General features: G+C 40.1%; 1 protein-coding gene across 2 annotated transcripts in view; it reads right to left on the minus strand.

Annotated features, from left to right (window-relative positions):
- The window catches only part of eprs1 (glutamyl-prolyl-tRNA synthetase 1), an 86,441-nt gene that overhangs the window by 67,022 nt on the left and 713 nt on the right, over positions 1–18,706 (minus strand). Inside the window, exons 1-9 of one of the 2 annotated variants that reach the window (XM_020470354.2) lie at positions 13,431–13,581; positions 11,456–11,540; positions 10,378–10,477; positions 7,848–8,004; positions 7,183–7,328; positions 6,838–6,935; positions 6,634–6,760; positions 6,163–6,355; positions 1,529–1,700 (exon numbers count right to left, since the gene is read on the minus strand). In XM_020470354.2, the coding sequence (XP_020325943.1) occupies positions 1,529–1,700; positions 6,163–6,355; positions 6,634–6,760; positions 6,838–6,935; positions 7,183–7,328; positions 7,848–8,004; positions 10,378–10,477; positions 11,456–11,540; positions 13,431–13,473 (1,121 nt within the window). In that variant the 5' untranslated portion in view covers positions 13,474–13,581. Of the gene's footprint in view, positions 1–1,528; positions 1,701–6,162; positions 6,356–6,633; positions 6,761–6,837; positions 6,936–7,182; positions 7,329–7,847; positions 8,005–10,377; positions 10,478–11,455; positions 11,541–13,430; positions 13,582–18,706 lie in introns of those variants that run through there. The other variant, XM_031788435.1, reaches the window with a different exon arrangement.

The raw sequence follows: 18,706 nt of genomic DNA on the forward strand, positions 1-18,706 counted from the left end.
GCTTAAACTCTTTAAGGAAAGAAATTCCACAAATGAACTTTTATCAAAGCACACCTGTTAATTGAAATGCATTCCAGGTGACGACCTCATGACGCTGGTTTTAGAGAATGCCAAAAGCTGTCAAGGCAAAGGGTGGCTATTTGAAAAATCTGCAATATAAAGTATATTTTACATTGTTTAACACTTTTTTGATACTGTGTGTTATTTCATAGTTTTGATGTCTTCACTATTATTCTACAATGTAGAAAATAGTACAAATAAAGCATGATCAGAGCATGGTCCAGTTGAGGAACTCTTGTAATTCTCAATGGATGTAAAAAAACAAACTTTGTTTGCGTGCTGTTTGAGGTGAAGAAAACATTACATTGAGAAGCTCCATAGGTCATTAGTGGTGTTGAGTTAAGCCAATCAGATCCCCAAATGGGCACATTTATATGCCTACAACTGCACACAGGCCATGTACCTTTAGGCCTACTTCTATGCGTGCACGTCCTTAGTCAACATTGACAGAACTTGTAAATAGAATTAAATAAACCTAAACTTGTTCAAGTTTAGCATAGGTTGTGCACTCTGCAAACAATGTGTCCAAGACTGAAATATTGAATGAATTAAACTAAAATGACCATAACCAAAGTAACAAACATTATAGAATAGAAATTAGCCGGTGATATATAGTGCACTTTTTCCACATTCTGTTAGCCTTATTCTAAAATGGACTAAATTTAAAAAATGGCCTCAATCTACACACAATACCCAATAATGACAAGGCGAAAACAGGTTTTTAGACATTTAATAAAGAACAGAAATACCTTATTTCCGTACGTATTCAGACCCTTTGCTATGAGAATTGAAAATAAGCTCATCCTTTTTCCATTGATCATCCTTGATATGTTTCTACAACTTGAAGTCCACCTGTGTTAAATTCAATTGATGGCCTCGAAACAACCCGTCTCAGAGCTCTACGGACAATTCCTTAAACCTCATGGATTGGTTTTTGCTCTGACATGCACTGTCAACTGTGGGACCTTGTATAGACAGGTGTGTGCCTTTCCAAATCATGTCCAATCAATTGAATTTACCACAGGTGGGCTCCAATCAAGTTGTAGAAACATCAAGGATGGTCAATGGAAACATGATGCACCTGAGCTCAATTTCAAGTCTCATAGCAAAGGGTCTGAATACTTAAGTAATGCATTTCAGTTTTTATTTTTAATACATCTTCAAAAATGTCAAAACTGGTTTTCACTGTCATTATGGGGAATGGTGTGTAGATTGATGAGGATTTTTTTATTTTATCCATTTTAGAATAAGGCTGTAATGTAACAAGTCAAGGGGTCTGAATACTTTCCGAATGTATAATGTAATTATTGTTAAATTATGTGTTCATGCAGGGCCCATCTGCAAACGAAATCATGGTCTCAGCATGACTTAGCATGACTGATTATATAAAACTTAAATAAAACATTTTAAATAGAGGATGAATGTAATAAATTGCTACATTTTTTCGTAGTGTGCCGTGTCCCCCTACCTGTAGGTGGTGCCAGTTCGGGGGTGGGGGGCATTCTTGCAGCGGTAGAAGGTGGGGTCGCGCATGCAGCCGTTGTTGGAGGCCATGTCAATCTTGGCCCGCATACAGCAAGTCTGGCCGTACTCCGTGCCTGCCTTCATCTCCTCCCACATCTTTAGGTTCTGCTCCACCGCTGGGGGAGGGGTGGAGAAAGGCATGGGAGAAAGAGGAGGAAAGGCGATGAGTGAAGACTGCGAGCGGTTTTAAGTATCACAGTCATCATCAACTGAATTCCAAATGGACCCTAGATACGAAGAAGCAAAGTGAATTATTTAAAAAAGTATGGTCTGTTTTTGGATTAAAACAGAATTCACTAGAACACCACGTTTTCTAACCACCCAATTAATTTGAACATCAAAGTGTAAGTACAATTTTAAATCCTCTGATGAGATCCAACTTTCAAAACAAGTACATGGCTTGCTAAGTCAACTGACAAGCTAGCAAACTACGATCAAAGGAACAAGTGCTTTCTTACCCCTTTACTTACTGCACATTTTATTATGTTACAGCCTGAATTCAAAATGGTTTACAAACAAATTCTCAACACATAATGACGAAGTGAAAACATGTTAAGACATTTTTGCCAAATTATTGAAAAAGAAATCTCATTTATATAAGCATTGACACCCCTTTGCTAGGAGACTCCAAATTGAGCTCAGGTGCATCCAATTTCCTTTGATCGTCCATTACAACTTGATATGAGTACACCTGTGGCCAATCCAATTGTTTGGACATGACTTAGAAACACACCAGTCTATATAAAGCACAGGAGGTTGGTGGCTCCCTTAACTGGGAAGGACGAGCTCATCAACTGAGCAAAAAAAGAAAACGTCCTTATTTCAGAACCCGGTCTTTCAAAGATCATTCGTAAAAATCCAAACAACTTCACAGATCTTCATTGTAAAGGGTTTAAACACAGTTTCCCATGCTTGTTCAATGAACCATAAACAATTCATGCACAAGCACCTGTGGAACGGTCATTAAGACACTAACAGCTTACAGAAGGTAGGCAATTAAGGTCACAGTTATGAACACTTAGGACACTAAAGAGGCCTGAAAAACACCAAAAGAAAGCACATTCATGCTCATCTGCGTGAATGTGCCTTAGGCATGCATGCTGCAAGGAGGCATGAGGACTGCAGCTGTGGCCAGGGTAATAAATTGCTATGTCCGTAGTGTGAGACCCCTAAGACAGCACTACAGGATGATAGGACGGACAGCCGATCGTCCCCGCAGTGGCAGACCACGTGTAACAACACCTGCAAGGGATCGGTACATTCGAACATCATACCTGCAGGACAAGTACAGGATGGCAACAATTACCAGAGTTACACCAGGAACGCACAACCCCTCCATCAGTGCTCAGGCTGTCTGCAATAGGCTGAGAGAGGCTAGACTGAGGGCTTGCAGACCTGTTGTAAGGCAGGTCCTCACCGGACAATCACCAGCAACAACGTCTCCTATGGGCACAAACACACCGTCGCTAGACCAGACAGGACTGGCAAAAAGTGCACTTCACATACGAGTAGTGGTTTTGTCTCACCAGGGGTTCGTGTTAATCGTCGAAGGAATGAGTGTTACACAGAGGCCTGTACTCTGGAGCGGGATCAATTTGGAGGTGGGGGGGTCCATCAGGGTCTGGGGCGGAGTGTCACAGCCTCATTGGACTGAGCTTGTTGTCATTGCAGGCAATCTCAACACTGAGCTTTACAGGGAAGACATCCTCCTCCCTCATGTGGTACCCTTCCTGCAGGCTCATCCTGACATGACCCTCCGGTATGACAAAGCCACCAGCCATAATGCTTGTTCTGTGTGTGATTTCCTGCAAGACAGGAATGTCAGTGTTCTGCTATGGCCAGCGAAGAGCCTGAATCTCAATCCAATTGATCACGTCTGGGACCTGTTGGATCGGAGGGTGATGGCTAGGGTCTTTCCCCCCAGAAACTTGCCTTGGTGGAAGAGTGGGGTAACAGTTCACAGCAAGAACTGGCAAATCTGGTGCAGTCCATGAGGAGGAGATGCACTACAGTACTTAATGCAGCTGGTTGCGACACCAGATACTGATTGTTACTTTGGATTTTGGAAATGAATTTATTTTCATAAATTCATTTCCAGCCCCCCCCCCCCATTACATTTCCATGAATGCGAGAAGACCTTGCAGTCTAAAAAAAATGATGGAATAAGTGAGAGGAGAGATGACCTGTAGTGCTTTTTTTTTTTGCTGCGCAAAAATGCAAATGCTTTCAGTTTGAGTTATATTAGGTTTTATTTTCATCAATTTAGAGAGCTGAAGCACAAGTTAAACATTGTTTTGAAGCTTAGAACCTCTTTTCAATAATGTATAGAGCTCAAAATGTATGTTGGGGTCAATGCGACTGAATGATGGAGCAAGTTACGTCGTAATAACTTCCACATACCCTCTGAACAGTGGCGGCTCCTCAGAGGAGGAAGTACTGAAACATTTGAAAAGTTATCCTTTTTAGATAAAACAATACTAAATATATTCACCTGTCACCAAATAATTCATTAAGACACTGTTTTACAATGAAGGTCTACAGTAGCCTCAACAGCACTCTTTAGGGTAGCACCATGGTGTAGCCGGAGGACAGCTAGCTTCTGTCCTCCTCTTGGTACATTGACCTCAATACAAAACCTAGGAGGTTCTTGGTTCTCACCCTGTTTCATAGACTTACACAGTAATTATGACAACTTCCAGAGGACGTCTTCCAAAGTATCATAGCTCTTGCAGCATGAACTGACATGTTGTTCCCCCAAAGCATCAGAGAACATACCTAGTACTTAACCTCTCTAGGATACGTGGGACGCTAGCGTCCCATCTAGCCAACATACAGTGAGGTTGCAGAGCTCCAAAATAAATTACAGAAATGCTCATTATAAAAATTCAGAAAACAAAAACATATTTTACATAGGTTTAAAGATTAACTTCTTGTTAAACCAACCGGTGTCATATGTATAAAATGCTTTTCGGCGAAAGCATACCTAGCCCAGAACATACCTAGCCCAGTTGACAAATTATTACAAACAGTAACCAGCCAAGCAGAAGCGTTACAAAACTCAGAAATAGAGAAAATGAATCCCTTACCTTTGATGATCTTCATATGGTGGCAATCAGAAGACATTCATTTACTCAATAAATGTTTATTTTGTTCGATGAAGTCTCTTTATATCCAAAAACCTCCGTTTTGTTAGCGTGTTTTCTTCAGTAATCCACAGGCTCAAACTCAGTCAAAACAATCAGACAAAAAAATCCTAATTGTATCCGTAAAGTTCATAGAAACATGTCAAACGATGTTTATATTCAATCCTCAGGTTGTTTTTAAGCCTAAATGATCTATAATATTTCAACCAGACAATAACGTTGTCCATATAAAAGGTAAACAAGAAATGCACATGCGCCTGAAAAAGCTCTTTGACACTTTAGGGTCCACTCATTCAGACTGGTCTTACTCCCTCATTTATAAGAATACAAGCCTGAAACGATTTCTAAAGACTGTTGACGTCTAGTGGAAGGCATAGGAACTGCAAATTGAGACCTAAGTCAATGGATACTGACTTAGGATACTGACTTTGGGCATGCTTTTCATCCAAAATTCCAAATGCTGCCCCCTTCCCTAGAGAAGTTAAAGAATAAGCTATAGGGCATAACATGTGGTGAGTAGTTAACTCGGAGAGAGAAAGACAAGTTAAGGAGAAGCAAGAGATATTTCGTATTTTTTTCACTTTCACCGGTATAACTGCTAACTGTACACTGTACTGCATGATTGTAGCAGGTTTATTAACGCATTAGTTCTATTAGCTATGTTGACTACAACGTTACTTTAGCTGATATAGGGACAACGATATAGGCTGTGTGTAGAGGTTATGATATGGTTTGGCTTGGAAAGGTTTTCACCTAGCTTATGTGTGTTTTGCATTGAAGTCCACAAGCGAAGGGAAAAGGTGAGAGGAGAGTGCATAGATGGGAGAAGGTATAAAATGTGGCTCCTATGAAAGTGAACTGTGTTTATGTATGATCAGGGTTGTTCCTATTCATGCCACCGATTAGGTTGAAAAAAAATGTTTCTTAAAATGGAAGCGAACGAAACGGGGATAAACATACCAGAATTTGTCCAATAAAATTTGTCTGCAACTGTTGGACTAATGATTACACCATAGATGAGCTAGTTGCAGGCAAGCGTGTGCAATGAGGTATTGAAGGTGCCAATGTCTGTCACCTCAAATTTCTCTCTCGACTTGTGAGCACATACGTTGTCAACTTGCATTCATAGGCTAGGTTGTAGCAACATGATGGTTATAGGGCAAATTCGAGTATTATGTAGTTGCCTAAACCTATCGATGTTACATTGAACTTTGTGAATGGAATATGAATGACAGTCATCCAATATGCTGTAATAGAAATAAGGCCATGCTCATGATAAATAATGAAAAAAATGAACGTCCTTCCTCATCTGAAACGGCACCAACCACCACTGCATATGAAACTTCAGAGCCAATCAGTTTCAGATCTAAAGCGGTGGATACGGACAAGGGGACAAGTTTGAATTCAGCTATCGCACCACTCATATTGCGCTTACAGTTGCTGCGGTGGCTTGACTCTGTGCGCTGCTCCCTCTCTGCCTTCATCTGCTCTGGGGGTGTGTCATCGATGTAGGCCTTGCCCTCCCTCAGCAGCTGCTCCGCCATGCCCTGGATGCGGGGAAAGTGGTCGCTGGTGTAGGTGAACTGGTCTGGCTTGATCTGCAGCATGGCCACGTCCTCCAGGATCACCTGAGACCGACACAAATGAAAATTATTTGGCTAGATCCCTTTTCTGAAGTTTCATCCCAACCATTTTATACTTGTGGTTGTTTTAGTAGGTCAGACATGCAATCATTTCCCTTTTTTTACAAGTAATTCAGCTTTTACATAATGCTTCCTGGCAATAGTAGAACATAAAAGCATTCTCTCTCCTAAAATGTCTTATATTCTTTAATGTGTAGCCTATTCTCAGTTTCCACACAGGATTGTTTATACATGAATTCAGAAGATTGAAGTGTGGGAGATACCTTCTCAAAGTCCTCCTTTTCCTTCTCAGGGTTGGTGTCGTCAAAGCGCATGATGAGCTTGCCCTTGAAGGTCACCTGATAGTGCTGGTTGAGCAGGGCAGCCTTGGCATGGCCAATGTGCAGGTACCTGAGAAAAAGAGACATGTACAAAATATCTGTTTTTCCTAATGAACATCACTGTTGCTTTGGGAAGTTGCCCCTTACCCGCTGGCCTCAGGGGGGAAGCGGACCACCACCTTGCCCATCTCGGCTCCTGGCAGCTCCACAAACTTCCCCACGTCCTGCTGCTTCTCCTTCTCAGACTGAGAACAGGGACATAGAGAGGGGGATACAGTCAAGGGGATATTAGAATGCAGTAATGCTTGATTTAAGTGAACATTTGCGTTAAGTGTGCAGATCTCAAATTAGGACTCCACTCTTAACAGTGTATTCACTTAGCTCACTACTTGTGCCACAAAACAACTAGAATTTTGTATTTTCAGAATCTTGTATTTTCAATGGAAGGAGGAGACATTCAGCGAGTTGACCATTGGCAGTTGTGTTACTTACATTGGAATTGCGTGAGGGGGCCTTGCTGTTGGTGTACTTGTGGCCCACGGCGGTGAAGGGCACCTGGGAGCCCAGGAAGGCAAACCAGCGAGCCACATGGGAGAAGGCCCCAGCTTGTGTCTGCATCGACTGCCACTCGCTACTACCTATACACAGATGAGAGAGAGATGGAGAGAGGTCCTGATGGGCAGTAGAATGTGAGAGTGTGCGGGACTCTGTTTGAATCTGGGTTACAAGACTGTAGAAGCCTAGGCAACATTGGCTGCATCTACCCCATCCATCTTCAAGTTTAGTGTTAAAAGACTATTTTATCAGCTGAACAATGACAAAAGTGCCAAGTTTTCCCCAAGATCTATTTTTATGACAGGACATACAAGAGAAGGTATACAAAGTAGCATTCAGGGCTGAAAACATCAACACATTAAATTGAAACCAACAGAAGCCCAGTGGGGAGGCCAAAACTACCTAAGACTCTCAAACTCAATTCTAGACCTCGAAGCCAGTTCCACTACATCGTTCCCCTCTAAATCAGGGACTGATTTACACTTGGGACACCAGGTGTGCGCAATTATTTATTAGGTCGAACATAAAACCAGCAGGTTCCAGACCTCGTAAGGTATCAATTGAGTTCCCCTGGCATAAGATATGGTGGGAGAAACACTGACCTTTGAGCGCAGCCCACACACAGATGTCGGCCAGGGTCAAGCTGTGGCCCACGAGAAAAGTGCGCAGCTCCAGAGCCTTGTCCAGTTCCCCCAGGGCTGCAGCCAGGCCAGACTGGCCACACACACGTTGAGCACTGAACTCCAGCCAGTGGTCCACCTGGGAAGAAAAATAGAGAGGCACACAAGCAGTGAGGGACAGAGGAAGAATGGGGTGGGCATAGAAAAAGTTGCATTCTGACTGAAAAAAATGTACAGTGCAATTGGAAAGCATTCAGACCCCTTGACTTTTTCCACATTTTGTTACGTTACAGCCTTCTTCTAAAATGTAATAAAATTGTAACACAAACCAGTTGATTGCAATGAAACCAAACATGACTGGAAACGTTTTGTGTGTGTATTTACCTCGAATGTGTCGGCGAAAATGGAATGAGACGGAATTCACGACACAAGCGGTTCACAAAATGTTTCGTGTTAGGCTATAAAAATTGATTTTATCAAACAAAAGACCATTGTAACAATGAGCATTGGGATTGCAAACAGAGGAAGATCGTAACACAAACAAACCTGATGGGTCATTTCGCGGGACGTATTGACTGAAAGAAACCGATTTGAAGACAACAAGTAATGACATCATTGTGCACCAATGATTTGCCCGCTGTTTCATTGATTGACTGTATTTTAACCCAATGACCACTGATCGTCTTGAAATCTAGCTGGGTAGAGCTAATGAGCTGAGGTAAACGGCAATATGTCATGTTTATGTGTTGGAAGACCAACCCATGTAGTAAACTCCGGCGTAAAGAGGTTCATTCGCCATTGACGATTCATACCGGAAGGAGCAACGCATGTTGCACACAGCATTGTTTTGGTAAAGCGCATATTCAGCTGTTAATATATCAATCAGTATGGCGACTAAGTCAGGAAAAGCTAAATCTAAGTCTAGATATACAGATGTACACACAATTTTAGAAGAAATTGATCGAGGACGATTCATTTAGCAAATCCCAAATGGAGGAATATTTTTGGAACTGAGAGGACAGTTTTGGACTGGTAAGTTCTTCTCATGCTAATGCCGTTGTTTGAAATTAATAATATAAAATATTATTTGTGAAATGAAATAGCCTATTTGAGGCTGTTGAGGGGAGGGCAGGCACACAACAATGGCCAAAGTGAAATGGAGACAGTAGATCTAGCTGGTCTGTCACAATACACTGCTCAAAAAAATAAAAGGGAACACTAAAATAACACATCCTAGATCTGAATGATTGAAATATTCTTATTAAATACTTTTTTCTTTACATAGTTGAATGTGCTGACAACAAAATCACACAAAAATTATCAATGAAAATCTAATTTATCAACTCATGGAGGTCTGGATTTGGAGTCACACTCAAAATTAAAGTGGAAAACCACACTACAGGCTGATCCAACTTTGATGTAATGTTTTTTAAAGAAATTTTAAAAAGTAGGGGGGAGCTCTAAGAGGTTTAAAAAATAAACTCTCACATTTACACAAATATTCAGACCATTTAGTCAGTACTTTGTTAAAGCCCCATTTGCAGCGATTACAACCCCGAGTGGTCTTGGGTATGACGCTACAAGCTCGGCACCCCTGTATCTGAGTAGTTTCTCCCATTCTTCTCTGCAGATCCTCTCAAGATCTGTCAGGCAGATTTTTTTTCCAGGTCTCTCCAGAGATGTTCGATCAGGTTCAAGTCCTGGGCCACTCAAGGACATTCTGAGACTTGTCCCGAGGCTACTCCTGGGTTGTCTAGGCTGTGTGTTTAGGGTCCGTTGTCCTGTTTGAAGGTGAACCTTCACCCCCAGTCGGAGGTCCTGAGCACTCTGGAGAAGGTTTTCATACAGGATCTCTACTTTGCTCTGTTCATCTTTTCCTCGATCTATGACTAGTCTCCAGGTCCCTGCCGCTGAAAAACATCCCCACAGCATGATGCTGCCACTACCATGCTTCACCATAGGGATAGTGCCAGGTTTCCTACAGACTCCAATCAACTTGTAGAAAAATCTCAAGGATATTAAATGAAAACAAAATGCACATGAGCTCAATTTCGAGTCTAATAGCAGAGGGTCTGAATACCTATGTACATAAAGGTATCTGTTTTCATTTTTAATACATTTGCAAAAATGTCTAAAAAACAGTTTTTGCTTTGTTATTATCAGATATTGTGAAGAGGATTTTTATTTATTTAATCCATTTTAGAATAAGGCTGTAACGTTACAAAATGGGGGAAGGGTCTGAATACTTTCCGAAAGCACTGTAACTAGATTCATGGCATTTCGGAATGTGCACCATGCGACTGTGTGCCATTTGAGGATGGAAAACATCTGACAAATTGTGATTTGAGTGTTATGTCCCTTAAATTGATTAAATAGCTGTTGATTTTCTGAGTGAATTGAGTGCAGCCTCTGGACTACTTCTGCCCTTCAGGTTTTCCATTCAGTAGCTCAAGCTAATAATGCAGGGTACATTTTGGGTACGCCCAAGCGTTGGGGTCAGTGCTAGTCTCACCTCAGTTTGTTCCAGCATGTTGGAGCCGTACAGGCCCAGACTGGGAGCCAGGCGGGCAAGGTAGCGCGTGATGGAGTTCAAATCGCTGAACTGCACTGACCTAAGGGAGCGAGATGGGGAGAAACACCACAGACAACACACTTGATCGTTGCAAAGGCTAAGCCTTATAAAAAACACTTCCTACAGCGTGGCTGCAGACTGAACTCTTATCTGGCTGAACTAAAGATCCTGAAGCTTGTGTGCATACGCAGATCACGTTGTGCGCATGTGTTTATTCTCTACTTTACACAGTCTCTGCTCCACTCATAGAGAACAGGCTACTCTGGCAAATCGTGCTAGTTTAAAGTTATGTCAAAACCCAATCAATGTCTGCAAGACCACATAATGACAGTATTCTCCATAACAAATCCAACTATAAAATAGCATAACGTTACTGTAAGAGAAAAGCATCACCGCATCTTTCTCATACACATACATACGTATATACACATACACACACACACGAGGTCGACCAATTATGATTATGATTTTTAAACGCCGATATCGATACTGATTATTGGAGGACCAAAAAGGCCGATAATTAAATTGGGCGATTTAATCAGCCGATTAATCGGTATAAGCGTTTTTGGTCCTCCATTAAATCGGTATCGGCGTTGAAAAATCATAAATCGGTCGACCTCTAATATAAACATACATATATACACACACACACACACATAATATATATACATAATATAAAATGAAAAAAACACTGTCTGCTTCAAAATTGGCTCACTGTACATCATTCAAAACAACAATCTAGGCTACTTCAAAACACTGTATAGCTCAAGAAGATCATAATGCAGAACCCCATTAAACTGACTGAACATTTCGCCTGTAAAACTTGAGGAATTATCATTCACGATTGAAAGTGAGAACACAAAAATGAGTGCATGAAATAGTAGTAAAGAAACATGCACAGAAGTAAGTAAAATAAGTATTACTATTACAGTTCCTTTATCAGCTCTTCACACCTCAACGACACATTGTCGTGATAAGAAACTGACATTTCTAGACGTTGTGGCTGTTGTGTACTCACTGTGAGACACAGAGCTTGTTGTCTTTGCCCTCCTCCACAGACACGTTCACGCTGCCCTTCACATGCTCTGCTGTCAACAGCGCCCCTGCAGGAGAGGAATCACAATGTAATTGGCAATGAATGACCCCACCTGTCACTGCATTCAATGCATTCCTTGACAGAGAGCCCTAAATACAAAGTTTGTATGTGTGATACTCCAGAGACTGAACACACACAACTATATGTTCTCACATACAGATGACACCCAAAACCAATAGACAAATGTCTGTTGACTTTTGCATATATTTAAAGCTACTAGCCCCAGCAGCTAATGGGGATCCATAATAAATACAAAATACAAATACCTATTGGTAGATGGGTAAAAAAATAGCAGACACTGAATATCCCTCTGAGCATTACGCTTTGGATGGTGTATCAGTACACCAAGTCACTACAAAGATACAGGAGTCCTTCCTAACTCAGTTGCCGGAGAGGACGAAAACCACTCAGGGATTTCATGAGGCCAATAGTGACTTTAAAACAGTTACAGAGTTGAATGGCTGTGATAGGAGAAAACTGAGGATGGATCAACAACTTTGTAGTTACTCTACAATACTAACCTAATTGTCAGACTGGAAGCCTGTACAGAATACAAATATTCCCCAAAATGAATCCTGTTAGCAACAAGACACTTGTATTCAGGACAAAGTTAAGTTTGGGGAAAATCCAAACTGACATTACTGAGTACCACTCTCCATATTTTCAAGCATAGTGGTGGCTGCATCATGTTATGGGTATGCTTGTAGTCATTAAAGACTGGGGAGTATTTCAGGATAAAAACAAAATGTAATGACATGAAGAACAGGCTAAATCATAGAGGAAAACCTGGTTCAGTCTGCTTTCCAACAGACACCGGGAGATTAATTCACCTTTCAGTAGGATAATAACCTAAAACAAATCTACACTGGAGTTGCTTACCAAGAAGACAGTGACTGTTCCTGAGTGTCCGAGTTATAGTTTTTACTTAAATCTTCTTGAAAATATAATGGCAACCCTGAAAATGGTAATCTAGCAATGATCAACAACCAATTTGTCAGAGCCCGATTTTTTTACAAATAAATGGGCATATGTTGCACAATCCTACATGTACAAAACTCTTAGAGACTTACCCAGAAAGACTCACAGCTGTAATCGCTGCCAAAGGTGCTTTTACAAAGTATTGAGTTGGGGGTGTGAATACTTATGTAAATTAGATTAGTATTTAATTTTCAATACATTTGCAAAAATGTCTAATAACATGTTGAATCATTTCTGAAGACACTGTACAGTGCAATAGAAAATAATGATTCGAATGCATGAACCAGTTTAAAGACAGTCCAGCTAGCTTAAGGATGATTAAACTATGGAGACAGAAGGTTCAAAGCGTAGCACTGCTGCCTTATGACTCTTTCATGTCGCTTGCATCAGCCAGTGACACCGGCCTGACACACAGGATGGCGCTTTTGAGTTCAGGGGTATGGAGTGCAGTGCTTGCAAAGCCACAACAACTCTCCTTAGTAAAATACAAAATAACATTTGAATCATGAGGGGAAATGACTAAAGTGATGCAGCCAGGTAGCTAGCTTTGAGACCTTGCAAGATAAATGCAGCAAATGTTATAATTACATTATCCAGATAGCTAGCTACATAATAAGCTGTATTGTTGTGGCTTTTTCAGCTGGCATTTACAACATATCGTTACAACATACGATGATACATTAAAATAACTAGCTAGCTATGATCTATTGGTTACATCAAATATACATCTTCTTCATCCTGGGGATAGCTTATTTGTGCCACGACGACATAAGCCTGGCTAGCCAGCCTTCTGTAATAAACGGTCATTACAGACAGCACATGCTAACGTAAGCTAGCAAGTTAGCTTCCTTTTAGCCAAATATTCTTATCCATTTATTTTAGTTTTAGCTTTAAAAAAAAACAATACTACCACGCATACCTAAAGGAGGGTTGCTGCTGTTGATGGTAAGGTTTAAAGCCATGCTTTCTCCTCCCTTTCTGATCGTGAAAGTTCTCGCACAGTTTCAAAACCTTCCTGCTCGCGGATAGCAATCAACTCAAGCAAAGGCCACGCAGCACCTAGCCTTTTCGATTATATGCAACGGCTTTTGAAACCCCCTTGAAATTGGTCTAGATAAGAAAAGGTTCCACTACTTTAAATCATGCATCAACTATTTCATGACCTAGGAAATAAATAAATTATAGTGGGAGAGAAAGAAAAGTGGAGGCAGAATAAATAAATCACATTTATTAATGAAAGAATAGCAAAAACATGGATTGTGTGGTAAAGCCAATAATTGGGTAAAGCTCATTTCAGTTTAAAGATATTCAAATGACATATCATATTTAATTTGCATACAATAAAACAGAACCAAACATAATCTGTGACAGTATAATATCCAGTCATGATTTTTACACACATTTTATTACTGTTCGTATTTTAAATCAAAGAAAACAAGGCTCGTGATAAAGAGTGATGAGTCATATTTATTGCACAAATAGGCCTAATTATTGACAAAACACACGGGAATAGCCTACCATTGAAAGCATCTTACTGCCAAAGGGAATCTATGCAGCCGGCTATACTCTCTGTTGCGGTCGGTGCCATTTAAGATGAGGGAGGACGATTACTTCTTTTTTTTATGAGCATGGCCTTATTTCTATTACAGCGGCAGTGTAGCCTAGTGGTTAGAGCATTGGACTAGTAACCGAAAGGTTCCAAGTTCAAATCCCCGAGCTGACAAGGTACAAAATCTGTCGTTCTGCCCTTGAACAGGCAGTTAACCCACTGTTCCTAGGCCGTCATTGAAAATAAGAATTTGTTCTTAACTGACTTGCCTAGTAAAATAAAGGTACAATAAAAATTACAAAAAATAAAATATTGGATAACTGTTCTCCATATTCCATTCACCAAGCTCAATATAACATCAAAAGGTTTAGACTACTACATAATACTCACATTTTCCCCATACCCATCATGAGGTTGCAACAACCTAGCCTACAAATTCACGTTTAAAACATACTGTAGGTGCACAGGTCAAGAGAAAAAAAAATGTGAGTAATCAAGGTGAGTGGGTGACAGACAGTTTCATAGCAGCCACATATACAGCCAGGTGGAAAAAGTACCCAATTGTCATACTTGAGTAAAAATAAAGACTACTTTAGTCATTTTTATTAAGGTAAAAAGTCACCCAGTACAATCCTACAAGAGTAAAAGTCAAAAAGTATTTGGTTTTAAATCTACTTAAGTATCAAAAGTAAATGTAATTGCTAAAATATACTTAGATATCAAAAGTAGAAGTAAAAGTATAAATTATTTCAAATTCCTGATATTAATCAAACCATATGGCACCATTTTATATTTCTATTTACGGATAGCCAGGGGCACGCTCTAACACTCAGACATAATTAGTAAATTATGCAAGTGTTTAGTGAGTCCACCAGATCAGAGGCAGTAGGGATGACCAGGGATGTTATTTTGGTAAGTGTGTGAATTAGACCATTTTCCTGTCCTCCTAAGCATTCAAAATGTAACAATTACTTTTGGGTGTCAGAGAAAATGTATGGAGTAAAAAGTACATAATTTTCTTTAGGAATGTAGTGAAGTAAAAGTAGTCAAAAATATAAACAGATACCCAAACAAACTACTTAAGTAGTACTTTCAAGTATTGTTACCACTGCAAACAGCATGATCACTTTGCTCGTTGTATAATTTCTTCTTGCATCTACTCGCTCTCTTCCCCTCACCTTTTCCCTTCGCTTGTGGATATTTTTTTGCCTGTTTCCAGGCAAAAAAAACTACTTTCCAAGCCAAACCTTCATACAATAACCACTCCACACAGCCTACATCATTGTCACCATATTAGCTAAAGTCAACATAGCTACTAGAACTAACGTGTGACTGAACCCACTACAATCAGGCAGTGTAGTGCAAAGCACAAGCGGGCCCCGATGGCAATTTTATTTTACCTTTATTTTACTAGGCAAGTCAGTTAAGAACAAATTCTTATTTTCAATGACAGCCTAGGAACAGTGGGTTAACTGCCTGTTCAGGGGCAGAACGACAGAGTTGTACCTTGTCAGCTCGGGGATTTGAACTTGCAACTTTTTGGTTACTAGTCAAACACTCTAACCACTAGGCTACCCTGCCACCCTAATAAATTAATCAAATCAAAAGCTTACCTTGGAAGAGTTTCAGTGTTGGATAGCCATAGCCAGCATAGCAATCCTCTCTGTTGAGCTGGGTGTTTGAGTAGGCTAAACTAGCCATGTGCAGTCGCTAGCTGATTAAGTGAAAGTGAAAAAATACAATGAAATCTCTCTCCCTCTCTTGCTTCTTAATTTTTGAAGAAATTAATTGTCAGCTTGTCAGACCATGTAATGGTTGCTGCAACCATTCATTCACTGATTCCATCCATTAATATGATTCAGTTCTTTGATAGCCTAAAGCATGGCTGCTTTCCAATGTCAGAGCATGTAAGTGGGCGAGTGTGGAGCGAGGAGCAGAGCGTAATTGTGTTGATTTTTTAAAATGTCGGACTTCTCTCTATTTTGTTTCCCTTATCACTATTCTTTTAATTGGGCCTTTTCTGTTGTAATTATTTAGCCTTCCCCACACACAGTAGCCTATATCTACTTGATATTCTACTTTCTAATATAAGGATATGTCGTTTTTATTTTGAAGGACTTAAAAGGCAGAAAAGGATGTTTTAGGTAGGCTACTGTCAAAAGTGTTTTCATTTTTCTAGGATTAGAAACACTGTAATATAAATAAATTTAATTAAGCTACAATATCATAAATTAATCAGAAATAAGGTCAGTATCAGCTTATTCTCATAAATAAAAGGCATTAAATATGCTCAAACTACAGCCGTGAATGTCATGCCCTGATCTGTTTCACCTGTTCATGTGATTGTCTCCACCCCCTCCAGGTGTCGCTTATTTTCCCCAGTGTATTTATCCCTGTGCCAGTTCGTATTGTATGTTTAGACAAATCAACCAGCGTGTTTTTCCCGTATTCCTTTTGCTAGTCCTCCCGGTTTTGACCCTTGCCTTTTTCTGGATTATGTACCCGCCTGCCTGACCATTCTGCCTGCCTTGACCACGAGCCTGTCTGCCACTCTGTACCTCCTGGACTCTGATCTGGTTTTGACCTTTATGCCTGTCCACGACCATTCTCTTGCCTACCCCTTTGGATTAATAAACATTGTAAGACTCCAACCATCTGCATCTGGGTCTCGCCTTGTGCCTTGATAGTGAATAGATTTGCGCACAGGAGACAACCACAGCAAGCTTTACTTGTGCATTCAGTATAGGAAATGCGATCTACAAATTAAATATTATTATAATAAAGACAGAAAAATACACAGAAATTATTAATTACATAAAGGTATATTAGTGGGAATATAGCCGTAATATAAACAAGAGTAAGGAGAAAGGAATATACAGTGCCTTCGGAAAGTATTCATACCCCTTAAATTATTCCACATTTTGTTGTTACAGCCTGAATTCACAATGGATTAAATATATTTTTCTCTCATTAATCTACACAAATACCTCAATGATAAAGTCAAAACATGTTTTTAGAAATATTTGCTAATTTTGTGCCCCCGACCAATCAGCCTGTTACCAACCCATAGTAAACTTTTGGAAAAAATAGTGTTTGACCAGATACAATGCTATTTTACAGTAAACAAATTGACAGACTTTCAGTACGCTCATAGGGAAGGACATTCAACAAGCACAGCACTTACACAAATTATTGGCTGGGAGAAATAGTTGATAACAAGGTTGTGGGTGCTGTTTTCTTAGACTTCAGTGAGGCTTTTGACAGTATCAATGATATTCTGCTGCTGGAAGCTCGAGCTAGCACCCAGCATTTTGTGGAGGAAGACTTCGAGATGAAAGGCACTTTTGATGCGGCAACCAGGAGTTTCCGAATGGAAAGGAGTCAAAGGACTATGTTGAAGCGCTCCGCTTGCCCCTCCACTGCCTTTCCCCTCCATTGCAACTTTTTTCAAATCATCATTAAGAGTTTCATCATACAGCCTTAGAATGTATAAAATATCTAAACATATTGCCCAATGTTTGTATCACAACTAAAGTTGCATAAATAACTCTAAATTAAGCATATAGAAGGACCTTTATTTGTTAAACGCTTAACACAGAATAGCCGCATGTGCGCACTCCCTCAGAAATCGTTTCATTTAGCTATGTTTAATTGTGTTCCTCATACTATACTTTTTTTTTTTAAATATATTTAACCTTAATTTAACTAGGCAAGTCAGTTAAGAATACATTCTTATTTACGATGACGGCCTACCCCGGCCAAACCCTAATGCAGATAACTCTGGACATATTGTGCGCAGCCCTATGGGACTCCCAATCACGGCCGGTTGTGATACAGCCCAGGATTGAACCAGGGTGTCTGTAGTGACGCTTCTAGCACTGAGATGCAGTGCCTTAGACAGCTGCACCATTCAGGACTGCTACGGAATTCTCAGCAAATCTTGTCTGCTAAATTAACTAGTGTAGCCCACAGCCATATGGCATAGCCAGATCAGGGCCTAACATAAGGATAACTCAGAGTAAGCTATTCTAGTGACATAGACTACATTTTCTTCATATCATGTTTCTTTAGACCTGTCTAAAATAACTAATGGGTTTATTGTGATGGTGTAGGCTATATTAAATGTATTTAGACATTTTAATATTTATAAGTTCCAAAGGTCTGCATCAGTGACTTGTTAGCTATGCAGGGAAGCCAGGAGATGCTGAACCTGTTTACGTTAATTGTAAATTACCAGCTGACAAAATGTTATGACTGCCATATTTGATTTATTTTACCTTTATTTAACTAGGCAAGTCAGTTAAGAACAAATTCTTATTTTCAATGATGGCCTAGGAACAGTGGGTTAGCTGCCTGTTCAGGGGCAGAATGACAGATTTGTACCTTGTCAGCTCTTGCAACCTTTCGGTTACTAGTCCAACACTCTAACCACTAGGTTACCCTGCCGCCCTCTCCCATAACCTTTTGACTTTATAGTGTTCCCAGAAAGCATGGATTGAGTCATTCTTAGTTTTACACTTAAGACATGACTCTGCTGTTGTTCTGTATAATTTGTTTATTTTGCCTCTTGTATAACACATTCAAAGTGATGTTTATTTGGATCGGTGAGGGAGAAATAACTTGTATTATTGGTCACCACCTGGATT

This window comes from Oncorhynchus kisutch, linkage group LG14, assembly GCF_002021735.2.
Source record: "Oncorhynchus kisutch isolate 150728-3 linkage group LG14, Okis_V2, whole genome shotgun sequence".
Taxonomy (NCBI): domain Eukaryota; kingdom Metazoa; phylum Chordata; class Actinopteri; order Salmoniformes; family Salmonidae; genus Oncorhynchus; species Oncorhynchus kisutch.